The 11,284-nt window shown below is 39.3% G+C and overlaps 1 protein-coding gene across 1 annotated transcript; it reads right to left on the bottom strand.

The window, feature by feature from the left end:
- Positions 1-43: 43 nt before the first annotated feature.
- On the bottom strand, positions 44-6,558 carry fgl1 (fibrinogen-like 1). Its single transcript, XM_073487102.1, has 7 exons — positions 6,371-6,558; positions 3,106-3,274; positions 2,810-2,969; positions 2,574-2,671; positions 1,420-1,508; positions 1,078-1,265; positions 44-976 (listed from the first exon to the last, which is right to left on the bottom strand). Exons 1-7 carry the CDS (start codon positions 6,434-6,436, stop codon positions 778-780), a joined length of 969 nt encoding a protein of 322 aa, XP_073343203.1. The 5' UTR covers positions 6,437-6,558; the 3' UTR covers positions 44-777.
- Positions 6,559-11,284: the final 4,726 nt, after the last annotated feature.

The raw sequence follows: 11,284 nt of genomic DNA, 5'->3' as shown, positions 1-11,284 counted from the left end.
GTCTCAAAGGTTCCCATGCAAGAATATGAAAAATAATTAAATGGACAAGTGTTTCCTTGTTTTATTTTGTGAATTATGGTTATACTGCAAATGGCAGAGATAGAACTCTATGTATGTTCACAAGAGGATTTGGTAATAATAAATCTCATTTCACTTGTAACATTGTAAGAAATAGCTCTATTGCTGTGCACCATTCTTTGCTTTCAGTCATGGAAAAGCATTTTTTCATTTCAAATCATCTGTCATACATAGACAATATATGTTCATCTTGATAACATTTGTGCAGTACTTCCAGCTGCTGCTTTTACTTTTACATTAACAGCCATTTTCAATGACATGATAATGGATCCTTTCACAGCCTTTAGTTCAATGTTTCTGCCTGTGTCTGGCACACTCACTGACATCAGATTTCCCTTTTTTCCACCAAAACAGACAGCTGTGTGTGCAGCCTACTTCCCCTTGCAACAGTCATGTCTCTAAAACAGCCATTAGGTTTCACAAATCCTCTGACAAGCATGTTACTATAAGCTACTAAAGGCTTTAAAGATTTCCCGTTATTAAAGTGTACTATTTCTTTTAAGACCAAATCAGAAAATGCGATTGGATAGCACAGAAAACATATTTGTTACCATGTGTCTGTTGGGTTTATTAATGCTAAGTGTGCGAAGAGGATTACAAGATGAGATTTATGTTTTAGTGTGTCTTGAAATCGGAAAGTGATTTGTTTCTTATCAAAATAGTTAAGCCAAGTAGATGTGATATCTGCTCATGTCTGATCTAGGAAGGTGGTGTGCGGTGAACAGCATTGGGGTCGTCAATAGGGTCGATTTTGAAGTCGACGGGCCGCAGCTTCATGACGCTGGTCTTCAGGGAGTACCACCAGCCTCTCCAAGGGTACCAAACTACGCCATCATCTGTCGACGCGCTGTAGTGCCCATTGGGGTAGTACTTGCCGTTGAGATGGGCCGAGTGACACCTAAAGAAAGACAGAATGAAGATTTTTATTGTAATGAATGGCCACGCATATGTTTGTATCTTCTGTGGGGAGGGCACATTCTCTATAATGAAAACCCATACTTGTTGAACCACCAGCCTCCGTTGTCTTCCTGGGCGCAGTTTCCTCCATAGTTATCGTTGTCCTGGTCGTAGGTGCTAAATTTGATGCCCTGGTGACTGGCCCACCCTGACACACCAACCTGATAACTTCCAGACAGAGCATCTCCAGCTGTGCCTACATACGATCCAAAGGTAAGTCTGTAGTGATCCTGCAGAGAGAAATACGAGGAGAGCTGAAATAAATGGAGGTAGGGTAGTATCGATCTTTGCATCTAATTCTCATCTAATTTGTACACTTTTTGTAATATTAAGTGTGTGTAATTAAAAATGTTCTGCATTTTAGTGGTCAGTCAGCATCAACACCTCTTCATTGGCCAATTGGAAGTTCTTGTACTCAGCATAGCGCTGGTTACCATCAAAGTCTTCCAGGTTAATCCTCAGTGAATAATTCCCTGTAACAGACAAACAATAAAAATCATCATATCCTTTTTCATAACTTTTTGTGTGTGTTTTGCTGGAGGAAGTCATACCCCTTCCGGTGGACCACCATGGGTCCACCATTTTGTCTCAAAACTAATCAAGTATAAGTCTGTGAAAGAGCGTAATTAGAAGGAATACACGCCCAACAGTCCCGTAAGTATACCCTTAACCAAAACCCATAACCGAAACCTTGTGGAGCCGGTCCTGTGTATCAGCTAGCTCACAAAACTGACTGACTTTTCTTTTGCATAACTGCAGCTGTCAAAATGGCCAGATTTGTTGTGATTTTCACCTTTTTCATACCTTTTCTGTGCCGAGGTGTGGCCATATTGGTGTTGGTGACTTATACTGAGCGAGACGGTGTAGTACTCAGTGCAGTTTAACACAAAACTAAACAATATTTGACTATCTTTATGACAAACTGAGTCATTCTTGACTTGCAAAATGATCTTTTACATTGACAAACATTGTAAATGTAATTCATGGCACAATTCAATGGGATCAAAAGATCTTTTGTCTCCCGCCATTGACTACTGTACAAAATCTTTCTGAAGTAAGGTCCCATGGGGCACACCAAAAGCCTTGCCTCTACTAATGCTAAACATGTTAGCAAACAGTTGACTATTTACACATGCAGCAGGCTTGGTGCAACATTCATTTAGTCTTCTGTGTTGCTTTGCTAGCATCTTTTTTCGATAACAGCAACATCTCAGGCTAACTGCTAGCTTAGCTTAAACTCAAGCCGTCATTTCCTTAAGTTTGTGGCCCAACAGGTAAATTAGGTCTCTAAATTAACGTTAGTGAAATTGTTGATGTATACAGTACACTTTGAAATTACATCAAGCGAATAAAATTACATGTGAGTGGTTAATAAAGATATGGGTTGGACAACAAAACAAAAAAAACAATTGAGCTGAGGAGAACCGCAGGGTTGGACATCACGTACAGTTATTTGATCAATTAAAAAGGTATGAATATTGATTAATGAAGTTTTAAATGACAAAATTTAATACAATGTTTTTAGACGTGGTAGTGACCTTGTGTAGTGATGTAATGCAGGTTGTCGTTTCCAAGCCAAAACTCTCCTAATTCTGCATCCATGTCTCCAAAACCATCCTTATACTCTGCCCACGACCTGATGGATAGATAGATAGATAGATAGATAGATAGATAGATAGATAGATAGATAGATAGATAGATAGATAGATCGGATGTATTGCTTTTCAGATGATTTCATTATTTTACACTGACAGTTATCACGTCACAGACACACCTGTTAAACTTCTCTGCTCCATCGATCCGTCTCTGAATGACGATCCAACCTCCTCCATCACTCATGTCACAGTAGACTCTGACTGGAGCAGGGCTGCCGTGGGGTTTGATTTTGTAGAAACCACTGGATTTGCAGCCAGAACTGAATAGCTGGGAGCAGTCTGACACACACACAAATTCACACTCTCAATTTCCTACAATATCTGGTGCTTGTTTATCTAATATGAGACTTGCAACAAGGTAATTCAAGTTTAGTTTTCAAATGTTGTTATCCAGTCCTGAGGCCGTGGCCCTGACCTGTGTACTGGGTGTCCTGGCTCTGGTCAGATACGCCTGCGTCCTTGTTGCCAGGTTGGTTCAGCAGTTGTAATCTGTGTAGGAGGACTTCTTGTTTCTGAAGCTGGCCCTTCAGAAGCATCTCCTGTTCCCGCAGACGAGCCACCTCCTCACGGCAACTGTCTGACGCCTACGCACACATTTGGGTATTTGTGAGGATCTTCACTCACATTCGTTCCCTAACTCTGAGTTAAAACGTACTTAGAATGAAACACATGCATCAAAGACAGATACTCTCCAGTGAAACTGTCATATTTCTTCTACTTTCTAATTTTGTTTCAATCAAATCACTAATATCTGGTCTGTGAAACACTTTACATACACAGGAGAGGTGGATACAGTCACATGTTGAGTACAGGAAATGTAAAATTTGGATCTAAAGCAGGCTGACTTGCTAGTGTATGCAATTAATCAGCAACAGAGCATAAACTATAACTATATCTCATAGATTATGAAATGTACCCTCATTTTATCAAGGCTAATTCATAACATTGACCTAACCCTAGCAAACCCTACACTAATTTAACCTTAAGGCGCGATTGTAAGAATTTTAGTCTAAAATATTCAAAAGTCAACTAAAATTATCAACAGAGTGTGAAGAAATAACAGTTTTGACATTATGACATCTATATTTTGTGTTGCAGAGATATCTACTGAGGAGAGCATGCTAACCAGCTAGCTCCAGCTCATCTCTGTCTAAATCTCCTGTGCTAGCAGTGTAAATTACGGAAGCCCTAGAGGGCCATGCATTCATACATTTTATTTCCTCCGTTTTCCTGTGATAACGAGTTAATTTCATTTGTTTTCTCAAGATCTCGAGTTATTATCTCGAAATAACAACTGCCGTTTTCCTGAGATAACGGGATAATTTTCTGGAGATCTCGAGATAACGAAACTTTGTTTTCACGAGATAACGGGATAATTTTCTCGAGATCTCGAGATAATGAAACATTGTTTTCCCGAGATAACGGGATAATTTTCTCGAGATTTCGAGATAATTAAACTTTGTTTTCCCGAGATAACGGGATAATTTTCTCGAGATTTCGAGATAATTAAACTTTGTTTTCCCGAGATAACGGGATAATTTTCTCGAGATCTCGAGATAATGAAACTTGGTTTCCCGAGATAACGATATAATTAATTTGAGATCTCGAGATAATGACTGTGATATGATAGGCCTGAGATTATGGAGACGCTCGAGACCTCGTAGCTGGTCAGCTATGTAGTTAAGGACGACATCAGGCTCACTGAGATTGCACCGCCGATATAGCTGAAGCCTTGCTAACCATCTTTTTAGATTACGCACACTAATGTGTATATTATCTGTAATAGCAAGGCATAATGCTATTTCAGCCTGTGTCAGGCCTTGATTGAAAAGATATGTGACGTGGTGATCGATATGCTCCTGCTCCTCTGACATTGCTACACTTAATGATGTTTCCTGCAATGATTTAATATACTACACTATCGTTTTGTTTTCTCAAGATCTCGAATTAATTATATCGTTATCTCGGGAAAACAAAGTTTTGTTATCTCGAGATCTCGAGAAAATTATCCCGTTATCTCGGGAAAACGGCAGTTGTTATTTCGAGATAATAACTTGAGATCTCGAGAAAACAAATGAAATTAACTCGTTATCACGGGAAAACGGAGGAAATAAAATATATGAATGCATGGCCCTTTAGGGCTTCCGTAGTAAACGCCAACACTCCCCCAGTGCTCCAAGCTCCTAGTCCAGACCGCTAGCTGCACAGCTGACTAAGCTAACTAGCTAACGGTACCTACAGTTAGCAGCAGTTAGTGCTTATTCTGCTGATATGCTTATTTACTGTCTTACCAAGAGTTTGATGAAAAGATCATTACCACTTTCATGTCCATCAAATATTAAGCTATACCAGCAGCCAGTTAGCTTAGCTTAGCATAAAGACTGAAAACTGAGGGAGGCAGCCAACCTGGCTCTGTTCAAAGGTAACAAAATCATCCCGCCAACAGTTCTGAGGCTAGCAATGTTATATCTCATTTGTTTAATCTGTGCATATACCAAACATGTCAAGTTACGTTTTTTTGTTCAGGTTTTGTGCTGGACTATTTCTTGGCTGGGAGTGTTACATGCTCCCCCCCTGCTGGCCAGGATGTGCAACTGTGGCCTCTTGCCTTTCCAGGTGAAAGCAGTCTGGCTGAGTATGAACCAGTAAGAGGGGGTAGGGCACTAGGCTCTGGCTCTCTCCCCATTCCACCTTCTATCCAGAGACGCTGTCAGTCAGCCTGGAGGCTTGCTGTGGTCTTATGTTTTGTTTTATGTTTGTCTGATGGGTGCACTCGTCCTGTTTTCGTGGCTTTGTTTCAGTTAGGGTGAGTTGTTTCTTTGTGTTAAGGTAGAGAATTAGTCCCCAGCTCTGACGGCCCTGGTGGGTTGGTCTGGGAGGCTGCCCTTCTTTTGTTTATTTTGGCTGGCCCATCAGTTTGTTTGTTAGTTTGATTGTGTAGGGGTTTCCCTCTGTTTGGTTACTGTTCATTTATTAAATTCGTCTTCTTTTAAACTGCAACTTGACTCGTAACAGGGAGTAGTGACTTCCCCAGTGACTACACAAACATACAAGATAGTTTATGATATGTGAGCTTTCGAGGTGCTGGCAGTGGACAAAGCCAGCTTGGCTAGTTGGCTTCCCACTGCTCCTCAGGAATGGGTTAAATTCAGAGAATAGGTTTCCTTATATTCAAACATAAAAAAAAGCTAATTTTCAGAAAGAATAAAGACTATTTCTGTAAAGAGACAGCAACCAGCCAAATGAAATGTGCTGTTCACAGGTACAGAAATACAAGAACACCCCGACAAACTCATAGAAATCACACCAGAGTGTGGTTAACTGTTCCAGTCGCTGTTAAATCAGGAGGTGACTATTTAAACAGAAACTAAGAAACTGAGTGAAGCAATATCATCGATCACTTTCACTGGAATGAGTCTTGCATCTTTGATAATATTATGATACTATATGCATAAAATACATTCATGCATGTCTTTGCCAACTCGTTTAAAATGTACCAAAGTGCTATTTATACCTTCCTAAACTATTCAACTATATAACATGTTTTTAATTGAGTGTAGACATTTCCAGATATGAACAAATACACACAAACACCTTTGCACAAGCACACAAAATGAAGTCATAAGAAAATCTGTGGCTTAGAATTGAAATATTTTCCGAACAGAGTGATGAGTACTTACACAAACAGATTGAGAACAAGCTGTGAGGACCATCAGTCCTGTGAGCAGCAGCAGCTGGCCTCCCATCTTCTTCTTCTTGTTTAGATAGCACAAAACTATAAGATTAGATGTCGACGGAGAGGGACTCTTTTACTTCTCAGCGTTTAGTTGAATCTAGTTTATTTTCGCCGTGAGCATGAGACATTTTAAAAATGTTCCCCGCACCTGGATCCAAAGAAAGCTGCGCCCGAGGAAAAGGAGAAACTGACGAAATACCTGATTCTCTACAGTCATAAAATATACAAAATATGCAGGGAGTGTCCAGAACAGATGCACACTTGCCAAAAGTAGCAGCACTTTCGGGAAAATCTCTGTTTTTTAGTTTTATGTAATCGAACAGAACAAAAAGTAATATAATAGAAGAGCTGCATTGGTCCGTCAACAGAAGCTGATGTGAAAATATTATAACCATATTGCTCCAAGCAATTCCACTGATTAGAGGAGACAACCAACAGTGCTTTATCAAGTGTTGCTCAACATCCTCAAATCTCTCTCCTTCTGTCTGTGATCTGCCATCTGTCTTCTCCTCTCTTTTTTTCCACGTGTTTCTTCTTCTTTGATTTTCCTTTTCCTTTAATGGCCACTTATCCAGCTAGTATCCTCTGTGAGTGTCATTAAAAGACTGGAGTAGTCATCGTGTTGATGAGCAGCATTGTGCCATCTCAAATAGATGCTGCCAGCACTGAAGGTCAGCTTTGAACAGCCCGGAGCAGAGGGAGACATTTTATCTGAAAGGATCACAAAGGAGCCGGTCTGACTAATGTGGCTGTTGCTTATTGTAAATGATTCAAAATGAAGGGGACATATTAATTATATCCAAGAAATTAGACAGGCTTTCAATTGCCGATCAGATAGTGAAGCTGCACTCGCAACAGCAGGTTAACACATTGGGAAGCTTATTCTCTTTCTTGGCAAGCGTTACGTAGATAAGAAGATTGATGCCACTCTTATGTTTGTACTGTTATGCAGCTACAGCAAGCAGCTGGTTAGCTTAGCTTAGCATAACAATGAGAATTGAGAGTAAAACTGCTCCTGGTAAACACATAATCCTGATATAATTAACATAATTGTCCTGCTGTCACAATGCTGTGCCTGTTCTCTGGTTAGGTTTGGGCACAAAAACCACTTGATTAGGGTAATGAAAGCTCACATTTTGGTTTAAATGACCTGTTTTGGTCACCACAAACACGGCTGAGATGTTCAGACTTCCTGTCAAGAATATAATATCCAGTGGTGTCACGCTTAGCCTGTATTAAGACCAGGTATATGTGCTATGCTAAGCTAATCTCGTGCTGGTGGTAGTTTTATATAGACATGAGAGGTGTTAATCTTATGATGTAAAACTTAAATGCAAATAAGCATAATTCAACCTACGTCTAACTATTCCCTTAACAAATTATGAAAACTATGCTTGGCTTTAATGGTCAATCTGGGTGTGTGGTTTCAATCATGCCAGAAAATGGTGCACAGTTAAAGTATATTGAGTATATGTGGAGGTCACTATCAGATCCTGACTGTATTCATGAAAAAACACATTTCTGTAACATTTAGTGTCAAAGTGATTTTTTTTATTAGCCATGACTGAAGTTAATATTTCCCCCTGCCTTCAAAGACACTAACCCTAACCCTAACCCTAACTCATTTTATATCCAATCAGCTGACAGACCTGACATGATGAGACAAAATTGTGTACTATTTAACCTTTGATGCTCTACTAGAAGAAAAGCTGAGGAGTTCAAACCCTTTATTCCAACTTCAAATGAAATACTCTGACAAGCAAAGATCAACATATTTCATAATGGTCTGTAAGTGTATGGGCACTACAAATAATACATTCGAATGGAAAAATATTTCATTTAGGCCTATATGTATGAATAATATAAAAAAATACAAATCTGACAGTCAGTGCTCAGATACTATTGCGTTCACAATGTGTAGTTTTATTCAGTCATCAGAACGACTGGCCGTGGATGAGCTTGCTCAGCGTCCTCTTGTGTGTTGGTGTTCTTTCCTCTCCTGAGGTCGCTGCACTGATCAGTGATCCTACACACACACACACACAAACACACAATCAGTTTTCATTATCCACAGTTTCAAGGACATGCTCGAGGCCACTAATACAAGAGTGGACTTTGTAAATCATGGGTTTAATAGTCATTGATATTCAAAAACATTTACAAGGGTTGTGGTAATGAAATCAGCACTGTAATAAAATGTCTGTTCAATTTAATATGCTAATTTGGCGAGGCAACAAGTAAAATGTGCTTGAATGGCCTCAAACATAACCTCTACAAACTTAAAAGGGTAATAATTAAAGGTCCAGCGTTGCCAGATAAAGTAACCCAAATAAATAGCTCAACCCGAATGAATCAATGTTACAAGTCAGAGGTTTTGCTGGTGCTGTATCACCTCTTTACCAGGCATTTCTTGGATTCTGCAGTTGCCGGGACATTTCTGAAAATGCGGCCATTGGTTATTTATAAAATGAGCTGCGTCACCATTCATTTCAGTCAGGCAAACTATAATGTATGTTTTTGTACATTGACACAATGTATTATTGAGCACATTATGATTAGAAACCAGCTCATACTTCGTATCTATCCATCATACAATTTCAGTGTCATTTGATAGCTCTGTGATACATCAATTCTTTCAAGTGTGCTTTTACACCTTCAGAAGTCATTATCACCTCTACACTGCCTGCTGGATCTCACCTTCAGGTCTAAGTCAGACTTCCTCTGGCTACCATGAGCGTCTCTCCTCCTTGTTACAGCTTTGTCAGCCTTTCCTAAACGTAGAAAAAACAAGACGAGGAGAAGAGAAGAGAAGAGAAGAGAAGAGAAGAGAAGAGAAGAGAAGAGAAGAGAAGAGAAGAATCACTGCAGCTACTCTACCTCTACTTCCTCATAATACTTGATCATCTAAAACATAAAACATTACCTTTGATATCCACTGATTCTGTGCTCTGTGTGAACTTCACATCATCTGGCTGATCATCATCAGACTTCTTATAGTAATACTCTTGATCAGGGGGTCCAAACCTCTGCAGGCAAACACACACACAATCTGATTTCTTGTACTGTAGCTTCACTATTTGTCTTGAGGACCAAGCCACAGCCACCTCTAAATCTTTACAATAACTCAGACAAATCTACACACACATAACCATGCATACTCTACCTTGTCAGGCCACATGAAGCTTATAAAGAGAATGATGGGAAGTCCAACGGTGAAGACATAGACACCCCAGAGCCAGGGTCGCTGGACGGTGGCCAATAGGAGGCTCTCTATGATACCAGGCTGGAATACACATATATACGCCTGTTATATAATATCTATCAACCTACTGTATATAAACATGCATACATGTCAACATGCAACCAATAGTATAGAAAGGTGACAGATCATTCCACAGTGCCTGGATACCCATAAAAAATGATCGCATGGAAGAAGGATTAGAAGAAGTGATAAAGGGAGAACATAGTGGATCAAAAAGGTGGTGAAGAGGCATCATTTAGGAGGGAGAGCTTAAAAGCTACAGAGAACACGGTGAATTTAATATCAATGTAAATGTAATTTATGTATATGTATTTATATACCAGAGCACCAGATGGTGTATGAGTATTGCCAGCACATGGAGCCCTTATTAAAACTAGAAACAGGTGTTGCTGTGCGGTAACAAAAAGTGTATGTTATTGCATTTTGGTCTATCTAAATCTAAACTGTAGAAACCTGATCATTTGATTATGCAGATTTTTTTATTTTCAAAAACATTTTTAATTTTAAAACTTTTGAACTTAGACTTTGACTTGACTTTGACATGATTTGTACATGATAGTACAAAAAATGACAGCTGAGGTGGATCAGGGTTATTACATCGGTTGTATAAAGTACAACAATTAAAGGGTTACTCTACCAATTTCAAACATTAAAGCATGTTGGAAAAAAGTAGTATATAAAGTGTTTTGTGGGTCCAGAGGATGCTGCGTGTAATCTCAGTGGGTAAATTGCATTGTGGGTAATGTAGGCACCAGGTTATGCACTCCTACAACACTGTTGGACTCATTATGGACAGTTTGAAACCAAAACTGAACCAGAGATTTGACCTTTATTTCCCAACACATTCTTCTTCCTTTTCAAAGACTGGAGCCTGCATTGCCCACAATGCAACTGAGCCACTGAGTGACATCACTGGAGGCAATTTATCAGATTACATGCAGCTTCCTCTGAAGCCATGAAAGGCTTTCAACTACTTTTTTTAACATGTGCAGTAGTACTCCCCTTTAATGTGGAAAATTGGTGGAGTTACCCTATAATTAATTAAGCAAGCGAACACTTTAAAGGTAATTTAAAAATAGATTGTAGCACTATTGATAAACTACAGAACCATAAAGCTAACTTTTTGTTTTACCCATGCTTATTGTCTCTACATTGATTTTCATGTATTGATTAAACGTTCACTGTTTATGATTTATATGTCTCTGTGAATGTGTGTCAGCATCAATAAAGTTTTAAAAAGTAAAAGAAAAAACACTCTCTTTTCATAACAGTGATTAATAGACTTCATTCATTCAAATGAAAAGCAGGTCTTACCTGTGCGGCAGCAGACGCTGGTGTCACACTGGCCACCAGCAGCGTGTACAGCAACACAAAGTCGATCTCCATGTCTGAAACTCACACCTACGTGCACACACATGCACATAAGAATGTCCACATACACACAGTAACAGTGAATATACTGCACATTTACATGTGCACGCGCAATGTGAAACACACTCCATTGTAATCTTTCTTTCTCAATCTATTATATGAGCACAAAGATCAGAAAGATAAACGACACAGAGGGAGAGAAAGACGATCATGAACAGAGAGAGC

The sequence above is a fragment of the Pagrus major genome, chromosome 18 (assembly GCF_040436345.1).
Source record: "Pagrus major chromosome 18, Pma_NU_1.0".
Lineage (NCBI taxonomy): Eukaryota > Metazoa > Chordata > Actinopteri > Spariformes > Sparidae > Pagrus > Pagrus major.
This window is presented reverse-complemented; position numbering and strand designations above follow the sequence as displayed.

What these genes read in the sequence shown, in the direction of transcription:
- fgl1 (XM_073487102.1), bottom strand. Translation starts at nt 6,436, where the DNA reads ATGGGAGGCCAGCTGCTGCTGCTCACAGGACTGATGGTCCTCACAGCT. An exon ending in GGAGCAGAGAAGTTTAACAG is followed by an intron (nt 2,672 to 2,809) that starts GTGTGTCTGTGA and finishes TCTATCCATCAG; the next exon opens with GTCGTGGGCAGAGTATAAGG. An exon ending in GCATTACATCACTACACAAG is followed by an intron (nt 1,509 to 2,573) that starts GTCACTACCACG and finishes TGTCTGTTACAG; the next exon opens with GGAATTATTCACTGAGGATT.